Source organism: Eptatretus burgeri, chromosome 1, assembly GCF_056783735.1.
Source record: "Eptatretus burgeri isolate ZD-2024b chromosome 1, Ebu_testis_v1, whole genome shotgun sequence".
NCBI lineage: Eukaryota > Metazoa > Chordata > Myxini > Myxiniformes > Myxinidae > Eptatretus > Eptatretus burgeri.
Window position 1 is genome coordinate 65,078,874 of NC_140961.1, and position 27,289 is coordinate 65,106,162.

Below are 27,289 nucleotides of genomic sequence, written 5' to 3' on the forward strand. Positions count from 1 at the left end.
CTCAAAATGTTTCTTTTCAACTCTTTTGGCATGGTCAATAGTTATTTTTGTTGATTCCAATTACTTTTGAGGTACTACTAGCACTGTTTTTGTCATCCAGCTGGTCCTATTGCAAGAGGATAGTGATGACCACAGCAGTGGCTTTTATACTTTTCCTTGTTAAATAAGATTCGGTTCAGGTGATCCCCTAATCAGTACCTCACTATGTAGAATGAGGTGTGCCTGTGTTGGAATTCAACAGACACTGGAATGGAATGGCTGCCATACATTTAGAGATGCTGATTTAAAAAAATTTTGGAGTGGTCTCTTATTTTTTTTCCAGAGCTGTGTGTGTGTATATATATATATATATATATATATATATATATATATACATATATATACACATATATATATATATATATATATATATATACATATATATATATATATATATATATATATATATATATATATATATATATATATATATATATATATATATATATATATACACATACACACACACACACACACACACACACACACACACACACACACACACACACACCAATCTTAACTGAAGCTCACTGTACATATATACCGTGGTACCCCACATTGGCGGATTAGCATTCGTGATTTATGAGATGGGACCTTCTTCGACATTCATGCTTCGCGGATTCATGTTTTGTTGTTCACAGTTCAGGACTGATCTACTTTATCCACCACTGCTGATATTAATTCGGTCTGGGGATTCTTCCACAAAAACCTGCTCTCTCTTATGGAAAGATTCATCCTTCATATTCAATTATCTTACCCATCCTCCCGTTCTTGGTACTCTGAATCCTGTGGTGAGGCAGACACTTTAAAACAACTTGCATTCTCCTTCTTGAAGGCACCTTCAGATCATTCTAGAAAGCCCGCAACAAGTCTGTGTTTACTCTGAGGAGCGTCAGAAAGCAACATCTGTCCAATATCAAGAATGAGCTTTCAAACTTGTCTCCCTCATCTGACTTGATGTTGCCGTAGATGTCTTAGAACTCACCGTCGGGCGAAGAAGAATTTTGTCTCCTAAGGGACACTGGATAGCAGGGACCAGAGTCTTAGGGCCAGGCTGAATGGCAGAGCTGAGCTGTTCCGGGAACTGAGGCGGAAAACTGTATGTGCGCTGAGGGTGGACAAGAAGGCCTATGTGCGAGGAATCTGTGAGGGGTAGAGCATCACCTGTGGTCAAGTGATTCTCGTCTTACTTACAGGGGAATTCACGCATTGCGTTCTTCCAAGCCCATCCCTCGGTGTATTGCAGTCAGAGCAGAGGGTGGTAGGCTCTTGACAGAGGAGTACAAAGTGAAGGCTGGCTGAGCCGGTTACTTTGAGCAGCTGTACCAGGCTGATCCACCAGCTGTCAAGTTGGATTCCAGGGGTGTTACAATCCCCATTGCTGACCCTCCAATCAACTGTGGTCCACCTTCGTTTGTGGAAACACAGGCTGCGGTGAACTGGTTGAAATGGGGTAAAGCTCCTGGGATCTGTGGCATCCATGCTTCACTTCCCAAGGCTGGTGGAAATGCTGTACTGGTGTCGTTACATGCAGTTCTGTGCTCTGTCTGGAACACAGGCATCATCCCAACTGACTGGAAGAGGGCCCTTGTTGTCCCTCTCTGGAATGGGAAGGGTGATCGCCAAGACTGCAACAACTACCAAAGGGTGTTGCTGCTCTCAGTGCCAGGCAACATCTTTGCTCGGATAATTCGTGTTGGGGTTCACCACCATCTGCTTGATCACCAGTATGCAGAGCAGTCAAGCTTTACACAAAAGAGGTCAACAATTGACCGTATCCTTGCTCTTCAGGTCATCACCAAGCGCAGATGAGAGTTTCAGCAAGGGCTGCTTGCAGCTTATGTTGATCTCTGTAAAGCTTTTCATTCAGTGAATCGGGATTCCCTCTGGAGGATTCTTGGTCTTCATGGGGTGCCACCAAAACTGCTCAATCTAATGTCTGAAGTATACTCTGTGACTGAGAGTCCTGTGAGATGTGGTGATACCATCTATGACTTATTTCCAAATGTTACTGGAGTTCTTCAAGGGTGTGTACTGACCCCCACACGTTTCAACACTTGTGTGGACTGGACCATGGGGCGGATGTCAGAGAGATCAAGCTGCGGTGCATCGTTTGGGAATGTCAAGATCTCTGACCTTTATTTCACAGATGATGCAATCATCTTTGCAGAGACTCTAGATATCATTTTTGGAGGCCCTCAAGGTGCTGAATGATGAGTCGGAGCCGCTGGGATTACGGGTTTTCTTGGTCAAAACTTAGATCCAGGCTTTCAGTGACATCTTGGATACTGCTACCCTGTCTGTACCTGTTTGTGGTGAGGATGTTGAGGTCACAGAGAGATTCACTTACCTTGGCAGTGATATTCATGTCTCTGCTTGCTATGAGCCAGAGGTCAACAGACGTCTAGGTCGGGCCTGGGGGCTCATGGATTCACTGGATCATGGGGAGTGGTGCTGCCGGTACCTGTGCGGGAGGATGAAAGTCCGAGTCTTCAGGTTGTTGGTGCTTCCAGTCTTGCTCTATGTATGTGAGACTTGGACTCTGACCAGGAATCTCAGATGGAGACTTAATTCCTTTGGTACGAGGTCTCTTCGGAGAATTCTTGGCTATCACTGGTCAGACTTTGTGTCCAATGAGTGGTTGCTGAGAGAGACTCCAAGGAGATTTGTTACCTGCGTAGTCCTTGAGCGTCAGCTGCGGCTGTATGGACATGTGGCTCATTTTCCTGACGCTTGTCCTGCTCACCAGATTCTCTCAGCGAGGGAGCCTCGTGAATAGAGGAGGCCAATCGGCTGACCACGTGCCTCGTGGTTGCAGACAGTTGATCACTATCTCAAGGAGATGGGGATGGGCCAGGCATCTTCCTGATCGATGGCCCGACGGAGGCCCCTGGAATACTGGCAGAAATTGGATGCAGCGACGCACTGCTCCGGTGCATGCTCCCATACCTGATCTGACCTGCCCTTCCACTCTTGGTACTCTGAATCCTGTGGTGAGGCAATTGCTTTAACACAACCTGCATTCTCCTCCTGGAAGGCAAATCCAATTGAAGGTACCTTCAGATCATTTCACAAAGCCCGCAACAAGTGCGTGTTTACTCTCAGGAGAGCCAGAAAGCAACATCTGTCCAATGTCAAGAATGAGCTTTCAAACTTGCCTCCCTCTTCTAAAACCTGGTGGTGCCTTGTCAAGTACATCTCTGACTTATGCTGCCAGACAGACAATTATTGCAACACCAGACCAAAATAAACTTGAATCCAACATGGCTGCCAAACCATGTGACCTATCAATTAGAAAATATCAAAAGGCACCAGTTCACCACTTGCTTGATATGTGTACCAAATTTCGTAAATATATCTTGAGGGGATTTGTAGTTAAGCTCCGGAAACGAAATGTGATGGATGGACGGAACCCATTTCTATATCCCCCACCAACTTCGTTGGTTGGCGGGGGATAATGAGGATTAACAAACATATATTCCCTAAGGGTGTGCAATATGTATGTGAAGTTTCCCCTTGATCTGACCAGCCTTTCTGGAAAAGATGTTTGAAGGTTTTAGGGTAAATTCAATATGGCCGCCAAACCATGTGACCTATCAATTAGAAATTAACAAACTTCTGAAAGGATGTCTTGGGGAAAGTGTGTGTGAAATTTTGCCTCAATCTGTCCAGCCGTTCTGGAGAAGAAGATTTTTAAAATTTATTCATTTTCAATCCAAGATAGCTGACGAATCATGTGACCTATGACATCATAAATTTAAATTCTGCCTCCAATCCTCCAGTGAAATACGTGTGTGAAGTTTCGTGTTCATCGGATGAGGTGTGTTTTTCTATCCAAGATGGCCACCAAAGCATGTGACTTGTGATGTCATAATTTTTACTATGTATGCAGACATGATGGAAGATGATAGTTGCAAATTTTCACTTCGTTAGGTTATGTGATTCCAGAGAAAACATTATTTAATATTTTTCTTGAATCCAACATGGCTGCCAAACCATGTGACCTATCAATTAGAAAATATCAAAAGGCACCAGTTCACCACTTGCTTGATGTATGTACCAAATTTCGTAAATATATCTTGAGGGGATTTGTAGTTAAGCTCCGGAAACGAAATGTGACGGACGGACGGACGGAACCCATTTCTAGATCCACCGCCAACCGGATAATAAGTGGCAGAGGTTTGAATCTTGCACCGCAATTGCCAAATGGATTGAAGAAGAGCAGGATTTTCTCGACAACTCTTCTTCAGTGATTATGTCCACTGCCCACTTACATCTCAGTGGCCACTTGAGCAAACAGAACATGCGATTTGGAGCAGAACACCAACTGCATGAACATATGAAACAACCAGTTTCTGTCATGAAAATAATGGTTTTGTGTGTCATCGGATGTCGCGGTATAATCAGATATTTTCTTCTTTGAGAACGAAGCCAGACAAACAGTGACAGTTAACACAGATATATGCATGTTCATGCTGCAGAGAAGATTCCTTCCAACACTGAGAAGGAAGCAAGACATCACGATGAATTCAGTTAGCTTCCAGCCAAACGGTGCACCACCACATGTGTCTTATGGTGGTTTGGAGTGTTTGAGACGACATTTCCCAGGTGATCGACTCATTTCTCGATGGACGGACAACCCATGGCCTCCCTCCTCCCCAGGATCTCTGTCCTCTCGACTACTACCGATGAGGGTCCTCAAAGCTAAAGTCGACAAAAACAACCCACACACAATGCAGGGGTGAAAAGATGCACACTAGCTCCAGTCCTCAGCCGAGTCTCACCAACTTCAGAGTCCATGTGGCAGTTGTCATCCAGGGGTGCGGTGCTTAGATTGAGCATCTCATCAACTACAAATTATATCGCTCATTATTGCTTGTTGAAGCATTTCTTTTTCACTATAATAAACAGAAATGAAACTCACCCTGTGTATTAACACACAAAAACAAGAAAAATCAACCAATAATAAAAATATATTGTGGTTAAATAAAACGTTGCCCATCATTTTGGACCACCTACAGTCATCCACACCCATTAAAAGGTTAATTGATTGAATACTTGGAAATCATAAAACATGTGATAGTTTAAGAAAATATTTTTATGGCCTACCTATTGGTAATCTCATCCTCTCTCACTCTACAGCACCAGTGTTCGTAGTGCAATGGTTATTTGACGAGGCTCAGCTGTTTGTTGACAACGTGCACCTGACTGGGCAGCCGGTGCTGGAGGATAAATGGACCTACATCCATAAACTTGGCCAAGAACTGCGCACCACACTGCGTGATGTCCCGTGTGTATTGGTCATGCGGACTATCATTTCTCAGTCGATTAATTTCCATCCATATCTTTCTCGGTCATGTCATCACGGCACCTTGTTGGGTTAACTCATCAAATTCCTCAATAATCTGTATGTTTCTGTTTTCATGCTCTACTTTCAACAGTAAGGTTTATAAAATCAACTTTTTAAAATTATCATTAAAAAAACAAATATTCGTGTTTTATTGTTGTCGTCATTAGCTCCTCAATGAGTATAAGCTTCTTGCCTGTGAGATGTCACATGTCTACAAGAGCTTGCTGCTGCTGCTGCTGCTGCTGCTGTTGTTGTGGTTCTTATTGGGAGTCCATTTTTGAAATGTGCACTCATTGGTCAGACAGCTGCCAGACCACACCTATATCTGTCTCTTGACTCCATCCACCACAGCACTCAGCCGAAATGAAATAGCTGCCATTCTGGTTTTCTGGTGGACCTAATACATTAGGCATGTAGGCCTCTGCTGGTTACACTGTCTGGCTTTGTTGCGTCAGATTTCCATTGGCTTTGTTTGGGTGGAGTGTTGATCACCATGACAGCCCCTAAAAAATCTAATCATGTGTCGAATTTTTTTTTATTAGTTATGTTTAATCAAGCCTGGATGCACCTTTCTAAAAAATAGCATTACATAATTTTTGAACGGCCCCATATTGGAGTTAAACAATCCGTGACCGTGAAACGAACCAGCTGGTTCTGATATAACTTTGACAGATCAACTCTTTTATGAGTGCTTAAAAATGTGCATTTCCCAATCGGCCCGTTACCAGATTTTTAAAGCCAATTCACTTGCCCTTAATGGCGAGGTCTCGTACCTCGAATGACCATGTACAGATTTTTATGAACAAAAGGTTTATGACCACAGAGAGAATGGAAGGGTGGGAGAGAGGGAGAGGGACACACACACACACACACGCACGCACGCACGCACGCACGCACGCACACACACACATAGACACATGGGACATGAGCAAAGATGAGAGAGTTGAGTGGACAGAGGAGGTGAAATGTATATATTTTGTGTCGCAGGTTGTGACCAGAGTGTGTTCTTTCTTGTTGTTATACAAATACTCAGCTCATTAGAAGAGTGAAATCACAAGGGTAAAAAAGTCAAATGACTGACAGTCAGGCAACAGTTGGAGAAAACAACAAACTTTTACACTACACTACTTAACACGGGAAGCAGCCTTTTTTTACCGAACAACAAACTTTTGATGGAAATAGAGAGCCACACGCACAAACAGACATCACGGTTTGCATTATATAATATATTATGTATTATCACCTCCAAGTAAGAGGGTTTGTCTAGGAAGAGTTGTAAGGAGTTGGAAAGGTAGTGGGTAAGGATTGCGAAGGGGCGGGTGGATGATATGAGATGGTGGTCACATGCTTGACTGCCCGGAGCGAAGAGTGCAATGGAGCTTTCTCCAGAAGGTAGTTGCACTAGCAAAAACTGGAGAAAAGAGGAACAAGAGTAGAGGTGTGGAGAAAGCACAGATTTTTGGAGTTGAAAAATGAGTGGCTTGTACGAAAGAAAGCAGAAAAGGGCAGACAAAGAAATCCCACAGAAGAGGTGGTTAAAAATATCAATGTTCTGTGTAAAAGAAAAGCAGTTATAATGCAGCAGAAACATTTGTGGTGCTGATAGGATATCTCAGAGGTAGCATTCTCACTTTTAAGGTGTCTTCTCTGTAGTTATTTACTTCCCTGACTATAAAATGCTCATGTTGGTGTGTCACAGGCATTGTAGAGTACTCTCCATCCTTCAGAATAAACATTAAGCCAAGTATAGTGTTTGCTAGTATTTTGGGTATATTTAATATCACATGGTACATTTCCAAAGGAGTAGGCTACTGTGTGTCATTGTCCTGGTTATATTAGAAATTATTTTCTCAATCTATATTGGGGGGTTGAGTTGAGGGGGGGGGTAGTGGTGAGGGCACTAAATTGGTGGTGTCGACACATCCCCAGAAATGATCCAAACCAGCAGCCAAATACTACATACACATTGATAAAGGGTGATTAACTATATTTATTATTTGACAGTCGATTACACTCTCATTTTCTCCTGGAATTAACTTGTTATTTCTTGTTCTCTTCACAGTGCTCTCTTCGCTCCATCTTGCCTATCACACAGTTTGATAAGCAAGAGGTAAGCATGCAGGCTCATTTTTAGAACGCAATGTCCCTGATGATAAAGCACGAAAAGCAATCCTTCTCCTTTTCAGTTCCAACAATCAAAATGTTCATGAGCAGATTTATTGCTGGTATTTATTTGCAGTTTGCTTAAGTTAAACGGATTTTTTTCTTTAAATCTTAGTTTCAAAGGTTTGCTAAACCAAGAAGGGCACTCTTCGACATCATGACATTGCCAAGATATGCTTCCTCCCACATTATTACATCATTATACATACTTGTACCAAGTTTGATTTAAATCCCTAAACCCAGATTGAAAATATTAAATGATTCTGGCTGCCAGGCTATGCGTCCGATCAGGTTGAAATGTAAAACATATATTTCCCATGACTACTTGATCATAATTATGACGTTTCACATCGATTGATGAAGCGGTTCAAGATAAATAATTTTCTTAAGATTTTCGTTCAATCCAATATGGCTGCCAGACCGTGTAACCTATTAATTATTCGTGAACACCCTGGTATCCCCAAGGCTTGGGGAACATTTGGGTGAAGTTTCCTCTCAATCTGTCAAGCCATTCTGGAGAAGATTTTGAAAGGTTTATTCTTCAAAAAAATCATAGCTGCCAAACTATGTGATCTATGACATCATAGGTGGAGAACATTTTGTTCCTCATGGATAGGCAATCATACCTGAAAGGTTTTGCCTCGATCTGTTCAGCCATTTCAGAGAAGAAGATATTTGAAGGTTTTTATGTTAAGAACAATATGGCTGCCAAATCAAGTGACCGATGACATCATCAATTTTATCCCCATTCAACTTAGCCCGAGATGAATCCTAAACATTTTCATGCTGATCGGATAAAGCTTTCGATGTATGCAATTATGACATCATAATGAAGCCATATATGACATCATCAAAAAAAATCACACTTGCTTCCCATGTACTTTACATGTGCCAAGTTTCAATGTTTTTCAATGAAGCGGTTTTGGAGAAACAAAGTTTTTACCAAAGTATAAGTTTTCCATGACAGAAAGTCCAAAGTTTTTACATTTTTCCAACATGGCTGCCATACCACGTGACTTATGACATCATAATTATCATTAACATTCTACATGAGTAGTCGCGCCTTTGGTGGAAATTTTGTGTCAATCAGATAAGCGGTTGCAGACAAAACAGAGCAATTAGCATGGACGGATATTCGTATATACGGACAACCCGAAAACATAATGCTTCCAGCGACTTCATCAGTGGTGACATAAAAAAGTAAGGTTTTGTTTGATGCGGGAATGATATAATAGTTCATTTTTAATGCGCTCACTTTTGAATTTTTTTTTTTATTTGTCTAAACATTAAGACTGTGGTGGACGAAAGTCTGGTCGCTTCCCTTTTTGTCAGGTCAGGTTCGATCTGTGACCTGCTACAGGTACCATGTAAACCTGTACTAACCTGTTCCATGGTCGGGTTGTCGGCGACTAAACCGTCTCCCCCACCAGGTTTTCTGGTGAGGAGGGTGTTTGGATATGGACACCCAGCAGGATTAAAAACAAAACCTGTCAAAGGGCGGAGGAGCTCCTTGTGAGCCAACGGCCATCCATATCTAGTGCCCAACTGTGTCTGCGGACGTCCTCCTGCAGTTGGGTTACTTCTTATTAGGAGGTTGGTGGCAGGATTTGCACTGCAGCCACCGTAAAACGCTTCATTCCGCAAAACGCAAAAACGCAAAAAATCTGAAACCCACTCCGTGGGAGTACCTCCTGTGCAGCTTCTTCGCAGGGCAGCTCACCGGATGATGGGATTGGGGCAAAGTTTTTCAGGACCCCCAATCTTTGATAGGAGGGAAACCACGGGGTAACATCCCTGGGTCAGATTGCGGGAGAGTGTGTCGGAGTGGTGCTGAGGTGTCGTCCACCAGACGGCGGTCTCCTTGGGTTAACCTGAGGCGGTCCCTTTGGGTGGGTGCCTGGAATGTCCTATCCCTAAGAGAGGATGATCACCTGTCTCTGTTATCATCTGAGCTCAAGCGTTTGGACATCGGGATTGCAGCTCTCTCTGAGGTTCGGAGACCGGATTGCGGCGAGATAATGGTGGGTGGTTACACCTACTATTGGTCTGGTCGCTCTGATGGTTACCATACCCAAGGAGTTGCTGTAGCTGTGTCCAATAAGCTGACCCCAATGATAATTGAGGTAACATCGGTCAACGAGCGTATTATGAGATTAAGGATTCATCACTCCTTAGGTGTCATTTCCCTGGTCTCTATTTATGCTCCGACTGAGGCGAGTGATCTCACCGTGAAGGATGCATTCTACGCCACGCTCGAGTCTGTGGTTGATCAGTGCCCCAGACGAGATACACTTCTAGTCTTGGGGGATTTCAATGCATCGACTGGAACTGATAGGGATGGTTATGAGGTGTGTGTTGGTCCCCATGGGTCAGGAACTATGAACCAGAATAGCACTAAGTTCCTTGACTTTGCAAGAAGTCATGGACTTAGGGTGGCTGGTTCATGGTTTCAGCGCCCGCAAGCTCATCGCTGGACTTGGTATTCCAACGCTGGCGGTGTGGCAAAGGAGATTGACCATGTCCTCATTGACGGTCGTTGGAGGATGATCCAGAACTGCAGGGTCTACCGGAGTGCTCAGTTCCTCAATACTGACCACAGGCTTGTTGTAGCAACTCTAAAGCTGCACCTTAAATCCTGGAGAATGGTACCATCCCAGCCTAGGCTGGATGTTGCCAAGCTCAGGGATGAGAGAGAAGCTGAGGAGTTTGCGAACAGGCTGAGTGGCTTGTTGGGGGGGGTGGGTGCTTTGGGGGGTCCTGAAGAGTTGTGGAGCACCTTCAAGACCACCGCCCTTGATGTTGCCGGTGGATGCCTTGGAGTTCACCGCAGGGCAAAGAAGAATTTTGTCTCTCAAGGGACACTGGATACCATTGACCAGAGTCGCAGGGCCAGGTTGAATGGCAGAGCTGAGCTGTTCAGGGAGCTGAGGCGTAAAACTGTACGTGCACTGAGGGTGGACAAGGAGGCCTATGTGCGAGGATTCTGTGAGTGGGTAGAGCATCACCTGTGGACAGGTGATTCTCGTCCCCCTTACAGGGGACTTCGCGCATTACGTTCATCCAAGCCCATCCCTCGGAGCACTGCAGTTCGAGCAGAGAGTGGTAGGCTCTTGACAGAGGAGTCTGAAGTGAAGGCCCGCTGGGCCGGTTACTTTGAGCGGTTGTACCAGGCTGATCCCCCAGCTGTCGAGTTGGATGTCAAGGGTGTTACAATCCCTGTTGCTGACCCTCGAATCAACTGTGGTCCACCATCGCTTGTGGAAACACGGGCTGCGGTGAACCAGTTGAAACGGGGCAAAGCTCCAGGGATCTGTGGCATCCATGCTGAACTTCTCAAGGCTGGTGGAAATGCTGCACTCTCGTCGTTACATGCAGTTTTGTGCTCTGCCTGGAACACAGGCATCATCCCAACTGACTGGAAGAGGGGCCTTGTTGTCCCTCTCTGGAAAGGGAAGGGTGATCGCCAAGACTGCAACAACTACCGAGGGGTGACGCTGCTCTCAGTGCCGGGCAAGGTCTTTGCTCGGATAATTCTTGATAGGGTTCGCCACCATCTGCTTGAGCACCAGCGTCCAGAGCAGTCAGGCTTTACATCAAAGAGGTCAACGATTGACCGTATCCTTGCTCTTCGTGTCCTCACTGAACGCAGACGAGAGTTTCGCAGGGGCTGCTTGCAGCCTATGCTGCTCTCTGTAAAGCGTTCGATTCAGTGAATCGGGATGTCCTCTGGAGGATTCTTGGTCTTCGTGGGGTGCCACCGAAACTGATCGATCTGATGTCTGAACTCTACTCTGGTACTGAGAGTGCTGTGAAGTGTGGTGGTACTGCCTCTGACTTATTTCCAGTTGTTACTGGAGTTCGTCAGGGATGTGTACTTGCCCCCACACTTTTCAGCACTTGTATGGACTGGATTTTTGGGAGGATGTCGGAGAGACTGCAAGTTGCGGTGCATCGTTTGGCAATGTCAAGATCTCGGACCTTGATTTTGCAGATGATGCAGTCATCTTTGCGGAGACTTTAGACATCCTCTTGGGGGCCCTCGAGGTGCTGAATGAGGAGTCGGAGCCTTTGGGATTACGGATTTCTTGGGTCAAAACAAAGATCCAGGCTTTCGGTGACATCTTGGATGCTGCTGTCCTGTCTGTGTCTGTTTGTGGTGAGGATGTTGAGGTCGTGGATAGATTCACTTACCTTGGCAGTGATATTCATGTCTCCGCAGGCTGTGAGCCGGAGGTCAATAGACGACTGGGTCGGGCCTGGGGAGTCATGGATTCACTGGATCATGGGTGTGGGCGCTGCCGGTACCTGTGCGGGAGGACGAAAGTCCGAGTCTTCAGGTCCTTGGTACTTCCAGTCTTGCTCTATGGGTGCGAGACTTGGACTTTGACCAAGGATCTGAGACGGAGACTTAATTCCTTTGGTACCAGGTCTCTTCGGAGAATCCTGGCCATCGCTGGTCGGATTTTGTGTCCAACGAGCGGTTGCTGAGAGAGACTCGGATGAGATTTGTTACCTGCATAGTCCGTGAGCGTCAGCTGCGGCTGTATGGACATGTGGCTCGTTTTCCTGACGCTGATCCTGCTCACCAGATTCTCTCAGCGAGGGAGTCTCATGAGTGGAGGAGGCCAGTGGGCCGACCACGTGCCTCATGGTTGCAGCAGGTTGACCATCATCTCAAGGAGATGGGGATGGGCCTGGCATCTGCCTGGGGGATGGCCAGACGGAGGCCCCTGGAGTACCGGCGGAAAGTGGACGCAGCGACGTGCTGTTCTGGCACATGCTCCCATACCTGACCCTGACTTTTGAATCGGGTTGTCTCGGTTTGAATCCTGATGGAAGTGGGTAAGACAATAAAACCAAAAGCCCTGATGCAATTTGTAAAAAAGTTTTTGCATCCAAAAAAAAAAAATTTACCATCTAATCCTTTTGGAAGGGACATGAAGCCATTTTTCCTCTCTCCTTACATTGAACATCTCAAAGGCACTACACTGCCTCCTTTTGTACTACACTGCAATATGCTGCTTCCTTTACAGCACAACAATGCACTCTGAAGCCTACTTTACGGCAATGCAGTGCCTCCCTTACAGCATTGCACTTCCTCCTTCTGCACTACACTGCACTATGCTGCCTCCTCTATGGCACTACACTACCTCCTTTTGTACTGCACTGCACTATGCTGCCTCTTTTTGTACTACATTGCACTATACTGCCTTCTTTATGCACTACACTGTCTCCTTTTGTACTACACTGCCTCTTTTTGTAGTGCACTTCCTCCTTTTGTACTACACTGCCTCTTTTTGTACTAGTCTGCCTCTTTTTGTCCTACATTGTCCCCTTTTATGGTGCGACACTGCCTCCTTTTGTACTACACTGCACTATGCTGCCTCTCTTTGTCCTGCACTGCCTCTTTTTGTACTACATTGTTCCCTTTTATGGTGTGACACTGCCTCCTTTTGTAATCTCCAAATCACTTCCTTCACTGCTGCTGGGAAGGCAAAAGAAAACTACCCAGAGTATCCCTTGCAATGAGGCTGCTTCAGCAGTTCCCAGCCTCATAAAAGGAGGATGAAGAAATTATTGTGAACTTTCAAGTGCATTAATTCCTCGTCTTCACAGTCTCTCTACCATTAAGATATTTATTGACAGTAATGCCAGGAAAGTGAATCTCTCCACGACCTCAACATCTTCACCACAAACAGGCACAGACAGGACAGCAGCATCCAAGATGTCAGTAAAAGCCTTATCATCTGCTGTATCATCTGTATCAGTGACTGTATCATCTGCAAAATCAAGGTCAGAGATCTTGACATTCCCAAACGATGCACCACAGCTTGATCTCTCCAACATCTTCCCTGTAATCCAGTCCATACAAGTGCTGAAAAGTGTGGGGGCCAGTACACACCCCTGAGGAACTCCGGTAACAAAAGGAAATAAGTCAGAGATGGTAACACCACATCTCACAGCACTCTCAGTACCAGAGTACAGTTCAGACATCAGGTCTATCAGTTTTGGTGGCACCCCACGAAGACCAAGAATCCTCCAGAGGGCATCCTGATTCACTGAATCGAACGCTTTACAGAGATCAACATAAGTTGCAAGCAACCCCTGCCGAAACTCTCGTCTGCATTCGGTGAGGACACGAAGGGCAAGGATACGGGCAATCGTTGACCTCTTTGGTGTAAAGCCTGACTGCTCTGGACACTGGTGCTCAAGCAGATGGTGGCGAACCCTATCAAGGAATATCCAAGCAAAGACCTTGTCCATCACAGAGAGCAGCGTCACCCCTCGGTAGTTGTTGCAGTCTTGGCGATCACCCTTCCCTTTCCAGAGAGGGTCAACAAGGCCCTTCTTCCAGTCAGGTGGGATGATGCCTGTGTTCCAGGCAGAGCACAGAACTGCCTGCAATGACACGAGTGCAGCATTTCACCAGCCTTGAGAAGTTCGGCATTGATGCCACAGATCCCTGGAGCTTTATCCCATTTCAACCGGTTCACTGCAGCCTGTGTTTCCACAAGTAAAGGTGGACCACAGTTGATTGGAGGGTCAGTAACAATTATTGTAACACCCCTGACGTCCAACTCAACAGCTGGTGGATCAGCCTGGTACAACTGCTCAAAATAACTGGCCCAGCAGGCCTTCACTTCGGACTCCTCTGTCAAGAGCCCACACCCTCTGCTCTAACTGCAGTACACTGAGGGATGGGCTTGGAGGAATGCGATGCATGAATTCCCCTGGAAGCAGGACGAAAATCACTTGACCACAGGTGATGCTCTACTCCCTCACAGATTCCTTGCACATAGGCCTCCTTTTCCACCCTTAGCGTACGTACAGTTTTACGCCTCAGTTCCCTGAACAGCTCAGCTCTGCCATTCAGCCTGGCCCTGCGACTCTGGTCAATGGTATCCAGTGTCCCTTGAGAGACAAAATTCTTCTTTGCCCTGCGGTGAGTTCCAAGACATCCACCGGCAACATCAAGGACGGTGGTCTTGAAGGCACTCCAAAAGTCTTCAGGATCTCCCAAAGCACACAGACCCCCCATATCTCCAATCAGCTTGTTCCAAACTCCTCAGCTACCCTTTCATCCTTGAGCTTGCCAACATCCAGCCTGGGCTGGGATGGTACCATTCTCCTGGATTTAAGGTGCAATTTAAGAGTTGCTACAACAAGCCGGTGGTCAGTGTTGAGCAACTGAGCACTCCAGTAGATCCTGCAGTTCTGGATCATCCTCCAGCGACCATTAATGAGGATATGGTCAATCTCCTTTTCCACACCACCAGCGTTGGAATACCAAGTCCAGTGATGAGCTTGTGGGCGCTGAAACAATGAACCAGCCACCCTAAGTCCATGACTTCTTGCTAAGTTAAGGAACTTAGTGCTATTCAGGTTCACAGTTCCTGACTCATGGGGACCAACACACGTCTCATAACCATCCCAATCAGTTCCAGTCAATGCATTGAAATCCCCCAAGACTAGAAGTGTATCTCGTCTGGGGCACTGATCAACGACAGACTCTAGCGTGGCGTAGAATGTGTTCTTCACGGTGAGATCACTCGCCTCAGTCGGAGCATAAACAGAGACCAGGGAAATGACACCGTAGGAGTGATGAATCCTTAGGCTCATAATACACTCATTGACCAGCATTACCTCAATTATCATTGGAGTCACCTTATTGGACACAGCTACAGCAACTCCTTGGGCATGGTAACCATCAGAGGGAACAGACCATTAGTATGTGTAACCACGGCCATGATCTCGCCGCATTGTGGTCTCCGAACCTCAGAGAGTGCTGCAATACCGATGTCCAAACGCTTGAGCTCAGATGATAACAGAGACAGGTGATCATCCTCTCTTAGGGATAGGACATTCCAGGCACCCACCCGAAGGGACCACCTCAGGTTAACCCAAGGAGACCACCGTCTGGTGGACGACACACTCTCCCACAATCTAACCCGGGAATGTTACCCCGTGGTTTCCCTCTTATCATCAAAGATTGGGGGTCCCGAAGGCTTTGCCCCAATCCCGTCATCCGGTGAGTTTCCCTGTGAAGTACAGGAGGTACTCCCATGGAATGGGTTTTCAGATTTCTTTGCGTTTTTATGTTTTGCGGAATGAAGGGTTTTACTGTGGCTGGATTGCAAATCCTGCCACCAACCTCCTAATAATAAGTAACCCAACTGCAGGAGGACGTCCGCAGACACAGTTGGACACGAGATATGGATGGCCGTTGGCTCACAAGGAGCTCCTCCGCCCACACCAATAGCTTTCTTAATATGTCTCATCTCCTGTTAATTTCTTTCATTCAACCTCTTATTCTGTGCATCGTTGTTTTCCTCAAAATGCTGTACTTTGTTTTGTTGTTTATTAATACCTACCCATTACTCGATGCCCATCAATTTAGTTGTCCCTTTTCCTCCATGTTGCTCGCCTTACTCCATGCCCACCAATTTGTTTACTCTCTTCCGTCTTTCCCTGACCTCTGTAGCTCTTGGACCGAGGTCCGAGTTTACGGCACGACACTGCCTCGGGCTCTGCACTGCTGGGATCGTAGTCTGCAAGAACATCCGCATGGCAGAAATACACCTTCACCCATAAAGGGTTGCCCCTTTCACCTTGTGGACAATTGCCCATGGCCTCACTGCAACCCTACGTGCCCCACAATGCGAGATCATTACACTGGCAAGGACATGAGCACAGTGCAGTTCCTGATGCACCTCGGCTTTGATGTGCAGCGCATGGCTCGCCAGCTAGGCATCGAGCCAAATAACCTGTTGGGTGTGCTTAACAGAGGCAACTAATGCCTTTCTAGCACCCAACTGCAGAATGTTAACAGAAAAAAAGAAAAGGGCATCAATGCTCCACCATTCATGTCCATTGACAATTATTGCAAAGCTGTTGCTTTTAAAACTCTATAGTCGAAACAGTGGAGTCTGGCAATTATTTAAATCGAAAACATTTTGTGGTTGCAACAAGAAACAAAAGCCATTTTAAGTTCTTCCTTCATACATTGATCATTTATACTGAATGATCATCCTGGTCGTCAGATAATTTAGTGAAGGATTCAACATGTATCATGAGTGCACTTCTATCGCTTTCTGTCCTTTTACATTCTAGAATCGAGATGAATGAGTTCTCGAACAAAAGCAATAATTCCATAGGACGTTCATTGTTATTCCATCTTTAGTGCGAATACAACAAATGTATATATTATTTTTTATACATAAGAAGCTTGAAGTGCTGCTTCATACCATTTGGTATGAAACTCAACTCTGTAGATTGATTTATTTGGGGCATTGGGTTTAAAGTTACGTAAGCATCTTGAATAAATGTTTCTACTCTTATCTCGTCTTCTCATCCTTTTCTCTTGGCTGATAATTCCCTGCCTCAATTTATTCTGAAAAGAGTAGCCAATTGTGTGTTGGTGGTCTGGCGAAAATACAATTATATATGGTGCATACTCGAACAAACCGGATTCATACTCTCATGTCAGAAATGGATTCATTCGAAAAAATTAATCACGTAGCACCAAACCTGCCATGTTTCATATTCTATAGCAGTTGTCACTTGAAAATAATGATGTTACCATCTCACATACACAACTTGGTACACTGTAAAAAAAAATGTTGGGCACCAACTGTGTGAAATATTTTGTGTCGGCTGCTGTTAGCCAAGTAAAGTTGATTGGGTGTCGGCGTAGTGTCAGGACGTGGAACTCAGGAGCAATGTGGCAGACGATGAAGGATATCATTGGGAGAGTCCAGCAGCAAGTTATTCCAGTGAAAACAAATTATTGGAAGAGAAAGAAGTAAGTTTGAATGATCAAGGCAATTAAGGACAAGTACAAGGCTTTTAAATTTCATAAGGAGATCTGACTGAGGAACAATAGGAAAGGAAAAGTGAAAAACAGCTCGTTAAAATATTAGTCAGGCAGGTACAAAAAAGGTCATTTGGAAAAGATAGATAAGGATATTAGGGAGAAGTCAAAAGGTCAAGGCAAGTGTAGAACTGACTAAGAGGTTGGGATAGTACAGGAAAAATATAGAGGGAGGATAATGAGAGGTGGGTGTCCATACATGATGTATCGCACAAGGGGGTGGATCAATGGTTGTCCCAAATTTAGAGAGCATTATGGGGGGTGGGGTCTCACAAAGCGTTATGCTATAATATTAATGGGGAGGGTCTTTGGCCCAATGCTATGGAGCATTGTGGAGGGAGCGTTTCTAAAAACGCCGAAAAATGTTTCACAAAATAAGTGGTTGACCCCAGATAGCATACTCTAAATGAGTACTGCTCCAAGCTAGTGGGTATTGCATTTTGGAGTGTAATATTTCATATGCATGTGTCATGGAGCTGGGAGATGTTGCACATGAGTCCTGGCAGCGTGAGCTGCCATCCATTAGTAGGAGACAAAGATGTGGATTAAGAGCCAGGAGAGAGTGCTCGGGGACCAAAGAGGATTGATTGAGCCTGCTGGGGCAGTCGGTACAATGCGAGCTGTTTAGCTCCAATGTTCCAAGGTGGATTACCTCTCAACCTGAATTTACAGATCTGTTGCTCGATAAAGTTCAGCTCTGGAGGCAGAAACATTACTCAGAACAAATTGAGAAACTTTTACTCTTTTGAAGAAAAGATCGGTGCTTAAATCACTCTCAACCCCCTTTGTATCGGTATCCATAAGTTTGTTATGTTATCATCGAGCTTAAATGTTTAAGGCATTATTGAAATTTTCTCTACATTATACATTAATTGTTTAGACTTTAGAGCCTTGCTACTATGTTGGATTACTTTAATTTGTTGGATTTAATGCTGTACTGAATCCTTTGCGTACATCGATTTTATTGCCTGAAACAAATCTTACCATGGCACGGAGTGTAACCCATTACGGAAACCCATTGTGTTATATATGCATATATATATATATATATATATATATATATATATATATATATATATATATATATATATATATATATATATATATATATATATATATATATATATATATATATTATCCCTGTGTCGTAAGAGGCGACCATGGTTGCGTCAGGAAGGGCATCCGGCGTAAAACATGTGCCAAATCACTATGCGGATCATACGGATGATCTGCTGTGGCGACCCCAAACGGGAGCAGCCGAAAGAAGAAGATATATATATATATATATACATATATATATATATATATATATATATATATATATATATATATATGTACATGAGACAACACGAGACGACTTCAGAGAAACGCAGCCACTGAGGGAGGTGACATTCTCGGGGCACTCGAGGCACTGTAGCAGCAACCCCATCTTTGGGATGTTGCTACCCTCTCTGCAGTAGGTGGGCGCTCAAAGAAAAAAAACATCTCACCCTCCTCATCGGATGCCAACTCACAGAGTTTATCCATCCTCCATCCTCTAAATGCTTATCATCAAGCAAGGGGCAGATTATACCATTTTTGGTTCCTTGCGGCATGTTTGCGAACCAGTCTTGCATCAGACAAAACTAACAGAAACACAATGAAGCTGCTCTTATTGTCACAATCCATTTTTCTGTTTGTCTGTCTGTGTCCCTTATATTTTGGATATCTTAAAAGTGGAACAATATAGGGCCACCAAACTTGGCAGACATAATGGGGGCCCATGGGGAATATCATAGGTGTGGTGGCGTTTTTGGAGGTGTTGAAGGAGAGGGGAGGGGAGAGGTCTTTGTAATGGCTTATGTGATCCCAACCAAATTGAGCCACACAATGGGGAGTAAAATAATAGGTAGTAATTTTAGGGAGAGTGTGGGGGGGCAGGGAGGGGGACTCTATAATCCGGGTCTGCCGATTCAAATCAGCACCATACGCCACAAACCTAGCAAACATAACTTACATAACGGAGTCCCATGTAAGATTTTTGGTGGGGGAAAAAAAAAAATCAAGGTTTTAACTTGTATTGATTTTTCAATTGAGGCATATTTGTAATAGGGATGGGGGGCCTCTGTAATGGCTTGAGCAATCGGCATCAAACTTGGAAGGAGGGGAGTGTGGGTCTCGTGGAGGGTTAGTGATGAAAAAAATGAAGTTATTAGCTTTAATCAAGTGTGAGATTTAATGGGGTGGGCGTATGTGGAATATGTGAAGGTTAATATATCTAACTGTTCTAAATGACATGACTGAAGTTTTGAAGGATGGTGTAGGCCCGATGTGGAGGATTTGGTAAGAACGTCGGGATCAGTTATGTTTGTTGTTTTGAGAGCAGTGGGGGCATAGCATGTGGATCCCCCGAGCACTTGGCACTTGTTAAAGTCTTTGCTACAACTGGCAATGGTCAGGATTAAACTATCCCGCTCGCCCCCCAGACTGCCAAGACTCAGATCAGATCAGATGATCTAACAACAATCCGATTCCGGATTCGCAGCATGTGGACATCCTGATCATCAACTGTTACTTCCAGTTCAGTCAAGCTAAGTTCCCAGGACCTGATATGTTGCGTTTTACTGTTTTATTTTAATTTCTGTTTTACTGGTCGTGTTTTTTGTCAATTGACCCAATGCACTAAGTGAGTGACGTCACAGCGGAAGCTAAGGTTCCGCCATATTGAGTGGCAAAAAATCATGGTTACCACGCATGTGTCACGCGAACTTCTGGGCTATTTCCATGGATTAGATGATATTTCTAAGAAGAGGTAGTGCGAAAAACTGAAGCTGTGTGGTCTTAGTGAAGATCCTTATATTATTCCAAAGGATAAATGGACAACAGAAAGGAAATTTTGGCCTCAAATCATTTTCCCCGACATCTATGTTTACCTTGTTGAAACGCCGTCCTTACACTCAAGCCAGCCTGAAAGCCTTCACGAGTGTGGACGCTTACTCATATTATGTCGCCGGGTTTGTTAGTAACATAATCTCGACGAAAACCGACAAGAACTGTATTATCGTGAGGGCAAAGGTAAGCCCGTTTTCTTTCATTTCACTATTATTGTATTATCGTTGTTGCTTGTTTTGTTCAGCAACCAGCGTCACTTTTTTTAACCTGACTGCTGCCACAAGTTCATTTCAAGTGAAGCTCTTGTCTAAATGCCAAGTTCGTCAGTTTTCTTAGAGATACATTATATTTTTTCCATGACAAACATCTGGTGTAATGCCACACTGCTATGGATATTTCCAAGTGCTAGTTTTTTTTATGTATTATACATATCGATGTGACTTTCTGGAGTGAAACAACAACTCAGAACTGAATGCATTAGCTGTTAGAAAGGCGATCTGGCCTATCTCATTCTGTCAATAAAACAAGGGATATAAACATATAATGCATTTTAATGATACAAATCAGACAATATTTTGTAACCACCAGCTATTTAATACCAACTATTGAAATAACGTATCAGAAATTAGTTCCCTTCATTTTGTCTCCGGTATGTGACACAACCAGTCATGTTCGCCAGGCCGCCATTTTTCTCTTCTCACAACCAATATCCAAAGATTTCGTCGGTCTACTTTGGCGGGAAAGCGGTAAAACTGCACTCCAGAGCCTTTAGTATATCGCTGAGTACATCCCAGGGCACAACAACTCTTACCCATTTGCAGAAAAAAAAAATCGCTTGCTTGGAAATAACGGTGTAGTTGAAGTGGAGACTATCAGTTCTTATGGACGCGGTAATACTTTCCTGCCACTCAATATGGCGGAGCTGCCACAGTCACGTGACCGGTGACGTCATCTGAATAAGGCCTATTTTTCTGTCCCAAACCGTATATTGCTGTGTTGAATTGTCCAGTTTGTGTCCCAGGTAAAGTCAGGCCTACTGGTGATAGTCGGGTTGTGTTTCCCCCCTCCATTTTTTGCCTCATTTTCACTCCTTTTATCTCAGGTATTGTTACTTCTGATCCCCAAGTTCAATCCATTCCTGCTGCTCACTCAAAAATACAAACATCTCACTCTTCTTCACAATGAAAAAAGAACAAACAAACAAACAAACAAACAAACAAACAAACAAACAAACAACAACATCAGAAAAAAAAATCACCAAACTCTTATCTCGCATGCTCACTCATCTCCAATCCCTTCTTCTTTTCAATATCCACAAACTGAATCTTCAATGAATGAAATGTTTCTCTTCCTTTAAAAGCTCTTCACAATGTTAAAAAAAAACGGTTCCAAAATGAATTTCAAGATGCCTTGCTCTGCTTATTACTCCATCAGGAACAACATATTCATTCTTCTTCTTCATCAAAATCTTTCTTTTCTCTATCACAAGGCTTATTTCCCAAAACCTCTTAACTTCGAAATGCTTAGTTCATCCAGCCTCCTCTTTCACTTACAGCCAAAAATTCCTCCATGCTTTCAACAAAAACAATCTCACCACCCCATCCATTAATTGTCTGTCAAAGGTTATCCAGTCTTGGAATCTTGAGGTGTCCATATTACAGAGGTTGTGAGCACACGATAATAATTTCCCCTTCATGTCCATTCTTGGTGCCAAACCCCTCCATTTCAGTATCCACCCCCCATCTGCTACCTCCTCATCCTGCTGCTTCTCAGCTTCCACTTCGTCCTGCCCCCTCTCTGCTCCCCACTCACTCCTATCTCTCCCAGCTTCACCACATTCCCACACCCTCTCCCACCTGTCCCGCACCTTCTCCTTGCTCATTTCCACATCCCTACGTCCTATCAGAAGCTCCTCCTCCTCTGTCCCTAACTGTATGGACCTCAATTATATGAGGCCTCCAGTCCAACCTGACAGGTTTCACAATCCAGGCCACTGCTGATAAACAAGACATCATCTGTTTAACAAAATCCTTCCTCCCACAGAACATCCCTGACTCCTTATTGTCTCTCCCTGACTATTGTCTCCTCTGGGTGAATTGATCTGAACCCCGTCCTGGTGGCAGAGTTTCCCTGTACATCAAGAACTCCATTTCTCACTCTCCGTATCATGCTTTTAGACCACTCAAAACCCGGAGTGCCTCTGGCTGCAACTTCCCCTTCCACTCCCACCTGATGGTTGCCTGTGTGTTGGACCATTCTACCAACAGTGACGACGATCTACATCTCTCTCAAACGGCATGGGCCAACTTTTAACCACTCATTCCAACTCTCTCTTCCTCAAACAGTGGCCTGCAAAAGTATTCATCCCTACCAATAATGCCACATTTAGATGAAGTATTAATTATGTAGAAACAATTTTTCCAAATGAACATTGTTATTCATAACTAAAGAGATCAAGGTAAACACTGTTATAGTTAAAAGGAGGTTACATGTCAGAAATACCGACAAAAAACATGTACAAATCAAACTTCACTGGTTGTAAAAGCATTCATCCCCTGTGGTTGGTGGAAGCACCTTTTTCAGTAATGACTGCGATGAGTGTTTCTGGGTTGGTCTCCTCCAGCTTTGCACAGTGAGGTGGTGAAATCGTTGCTTTGTGCTTCAGGTGTGGCATTAGCTCTGTGCTTCGGATAATTATCTTGCTGAATGTGTGGATCTACCACCCAGTTTCAGATTGATGGCTGACTCAAGCAAGGTTTCATCAAGGATTCTCCTGTACTTTGCACCATCCATTGCCCCTTCTATCCTGAGAAGCTTGCCAGTCCCTCCTGATGAAGAGCAACCCCATAGCATGATGCTGCCACCACCATGCTTGAGAGTCGGGATGCTATTGATAGGGCGATGTGCAGTGTAAGGCTTACGCCAGACTTAGCACTTTGAATTTGGGCCAAAAAGTTAAATCTTCGTCTCGTCTGACAACAAAACGTTTCTCGACATCCCTGTGGTATCATTAATATGCTTTTCGTAAACTCCATACGAGCTTTCAGATGCGTCTTTTTCAGTAACGGTTTCTTTCTTGCCACCTGTCCATAGAGGCCAACTTTGTGAAGGGAAGGGGATATTGTTGATTGATGAACACTGACCCCCATCTCTGACATAGATCCTTGAAGATCTTTCAAAGTCATTGTTGGATTTAAAGTGACATCCTAAACCAGTTTGTTGTTTGCCTGGCTGCTGAGTTTGGATGGGCTACCTGATGTGGGTAGAGTCTGGGTGGTATGATATATCTTCCACTTCTTAATGATGGATTTCACCGTACTCAAAGGGAGAATGAGTGATATTGAAATCTTCAAATAACCCTCTCCTGAACGGTGCTTCTCTACCACTTCATGTCTGACTTCCTTAGAAAGCTTCTTGGTCTTTTTGTTTGTTGACAAAGTGAGTTTCACTTTAAAGCTCCTTAGGTAAGTGGGGGAGCTCATTTTTTTTTTTTTTTTAGTTAGACAACTGATTACATGCAGGTGAAACCTATTACACTTATTTTGTAACCTTTTAAAATAAACAATTTGCATTTGTACAGCGTTTTATTAACTGTGTGCAGAAATATATGTTTTTTTTTTTTAAATGGAGACACCTGGAGTTGAGGTGAGTCGTGAGTGGCATGCATAGAGCCTCACGGCTCTGAAAATGCCATGAAACACAAAAGAAGAAGAAGAAGAAGAAGAAGAAGAAGAAGAAGAAGAAGAAGAAGAAGAAGAAGAAGAAGAAGAAGAAGAAGAAGAAGAAGAAGAAGAAGAACACCCACTCTCACATCACAAGAAGAATTATTCACAATAGGCAGGGGTTCACACAATTTTTTGATTTGGTTCTCTCATGAGTACCAGCAGAAATGGTTTCGCATTCACGAAAAAAAAAATGTCTCCTTCGAGCGTGCTCGTCTACTTTCCGGAGCGCCATTCTGATTTTTAAAACACCTCTCAGCTTAGATTGCATCTCCCTCCTCTGTCAGCGCTCTTTCAGAACGTCCACTCAAGATGACTAACGCGCAAAATCTGGATGCTCCTGAACATCCTCTTCTTCCTCCTCACCCACAGGTTCTCCTTAGATTTTGTTTTTTGTCTTTGATGCATTGTAAAATACTCCAAGAATGAGGAAATACTCCAAGAACCCCCTCCATCCTCTCCCTTACCTCAAATGGCTGCACTGCTGATACCGCACGTGAAAAGGCTGAATGCCTAAACTCGGTGTTTTCAGCTAAATCTTGTGTCCAAAACCCATTACTTTCTCTACCCACCTTACTCAGTCGCACCCAACTGTCCCTGGACTCTGTGTCCTTTTCTCCTGACAAGGTGGACAACTTGCTGTCAAACCTCGACTCAGATTCTGCAACCGGTCCAGACGGCATCAGCCCACATGTCCTAAAAACTTCCTCTTCTTCCTCCTCGCTTGCAGGTTATCCTTAGATTTTTTTTGTCTTTGTTGCATCGTAAAATACTCCAAGAATGAGGAATTCAATATTCTCCAAGGGTTTTATTCAACCGAACATGGGAACGTACTAATGCTTTGCACTGCACACCTCCTGACCTCTCACCCTGAACTCCTTCTCTCCTCATTGCACCCTCTCGCATCCAGTCTTTGCACAACACTACAGTCTTGTAAGTTATAAACCGACACCGTAACTTGTAAATCATAATGTTATCATTTATAAACTCAATTTTGTGCACTTAAATTTTGAAATAACAGTACTGTAATATCACAATAATCATGGAAGAATCTCACCTGCACACACTGAGAAAACCGATCAAAATCCTCTGTTGTGCTCTCGGATACATTTGAGTACACATTTCATTTTTTTTTACCATGCACGAGTACCTGCGGACCAATTATGTGAACCCCTGACAATAGCTTGTCTAATAACAGAGCACCCACCTCGAATAAGCTTGCGCGCAAACTTACATGCATCCGACAACAGGATGGGGGGCGGTCACGTGACCTTCAAGAAGGGTCGCTTTGTGCTTCGTGAGTACCTCGGCTTGTGTCACCAGATTACGTCACATATCATCCATTCTATCAAGATGTCAAGGCGCTCATTCACAACAGCATTCAAACTCTCCATCTGCCGGTCTGCAGAAGAGTTCACTTGGGTCTGGGAGAAGAGGGCAGAGGGTTACACCATCTCAACACTTGCTCTCTGGCTGAAGACGAAGAGCTGAGCTAAGAAGGATGACAATGGGGACTTCACTGCCAGCTCACCGTGGGCCTACAGGTTCATGCCATGCCATAAACTGTCGGTTCGACTCCGCACACACATCTCCAAGCATCAACCCGATGATATGGCTCATAAGACGACGCGCTTCCAGTCCTACATCATCAAGCTTCACAGATGGCATGAATATCCCCTCAGCAGGATCTGCAATGTCGACCAGATCCCCGTTACCTTCGACATACCGAGGGACCACCATCACAGTGAAGTAGGTAAGGAGCGCAATATGACGATCAACACGACTGGTCACAAGAAGGACCGATTCACCGTCATGCTCACCTGCACCACAGACGGTGGCAAGCTTCCCCCGTATATCCTATTAAAGAGGAAGACACTGCCAAAAGATAAGTTTCAAGTCGGTGTCATTATTTGTGTGCAGCAAAAGGGGTGGATAGATGATGGACTGGTCCAGGACTGGGTGTGCACGGTCTGGAGTAGTTCACCAGATGGCGATCTCCCGACGATGGGGCATGCTAGTCCTGGATGCATTCAGATGTCACAAGACCGACGACACCAAAGCGGTGCTCCGTTGGACCAACACTGATCTCGTCATCATCCCAACTGGGATGACATCACTCCTGCAGCCCCTCGATGTGTCCATAAACAAGCCGTTCAATGACAGGCTACTTCTCTGCTGGTCTGACTGGATAATGAGTGGGGAGAAGACCTTCCGATGATCTGTGACTGGATGGTCAGGGTGTGGAAGGATAATACCATCGGACATCATCAAGCGAGCATTTCTGAAATGCTGCATCTTCAACAACATGAACGGCACAGAGGACGACATCGTTTGGGAGGAGGAGGCTGCAAATGACGGGGACAGTGACGGGGGACTTGTTCTACCCTGATTCGTAACACGGTGCTACGTGCCGTCTTCGACAAGAAAAGCATTGACGAGGATTTCCTCGGGTTCAGCTGAAAAGCTTCATCAAACCCAAACAGCCACAAATTTTCAGAGCCACAAATCCACAAGAAATGTGTATGATACCAGTCTGAATCCCTTTTCTTCCTTTTTCTAGGAATTAAAAAAAATCCTCTTTGTAATATTAAAAAATAAGAAAGAAGAATGAAAACTTCTTGGTGTCCTCTCCTCTTTCTTCAACTTCTTGAAAATGAGACTAAGACTGTTTGACAAAATTAACCGGACGTGGGAGTAAACATGTTGACACCTCCGTCACTTTGTTCCGTACAAAGATAATGTGAAAACGTAATTCGATCGACATCAGAAAATATAATGATCAACATGTTCATTTATTTTAAGGGTGAAAAACATGGTGCGGTTTATACACTGGAAAAGTTATTTGAAAAAAAATTTTGAGGGTGAAAAACAGGGGTGCAGTTAATACATGGCCACAGTTTATACACCGGAAAATATGGTAACTTTTTACCTGAAGGTGGAAGGAGGTTATGCTTTAACCCCTGTCTGACTTTGTTTATTACTTGCAAAATCGAAGATATTTCAAGTATATTGGTAAGTTGATTTGGTTATTCTGTCTGTTTGTTTGTCTGTCAATTGCCTACAGGTCACAATTGTAAACCGATCATCATGAAACGTTACCAAGTTGTCGAGGTAGTCTCAACTGAGAAGCCTATTGTTTTTGAGGTCAAAGGTCATCTTGAGGTCCGATTTCTAAAATCGTCATTTTTCATCTGATAGACTTGAAAATTAAACAGCAATTTCATAATGCATCACTGAATTGGGAAACCAACTATTTTTTTTTTTAGATCAAAA

The 27,289-nt window shown here is 44.2% G+C and overlaps 1 protein-coding gene across 2 annotated transcripts in view; it reads left to right on the plus strand.

The window, feature by feature from the left end:
• Window positions 1-16,890, plus strand: part of NOTUM (notum, palmitoleoyl-protein carboxylesterase) — a 50,977-nt gene extending 34,087 nt beyond the window's left edge. For both annotated transcript variants that reach the window (XM_085886324.1, XM_085886314.1), the window contains exons 10-12: window positions 5,182-5,329; window positions 7,452-7,499; window positions 16,035-16,890. In XM_085886324.1, the coding sequence (XP_085742450.1) occupies window positions 5,182-5,329; window positions 7,452-7,499; window positions 16,035-16,347 (509 nt within the window). In that variant the 3' untranslated portion in view covers window positions 16,348-16,890. The remainder of the gene's footprint in view (window positions 1-5,181; window positions 5,330-7,451; window positions 7,500-16,034) is intronic.
• Window positions 16,891-27,289: the final 10,399 nt, after the last annotated feature.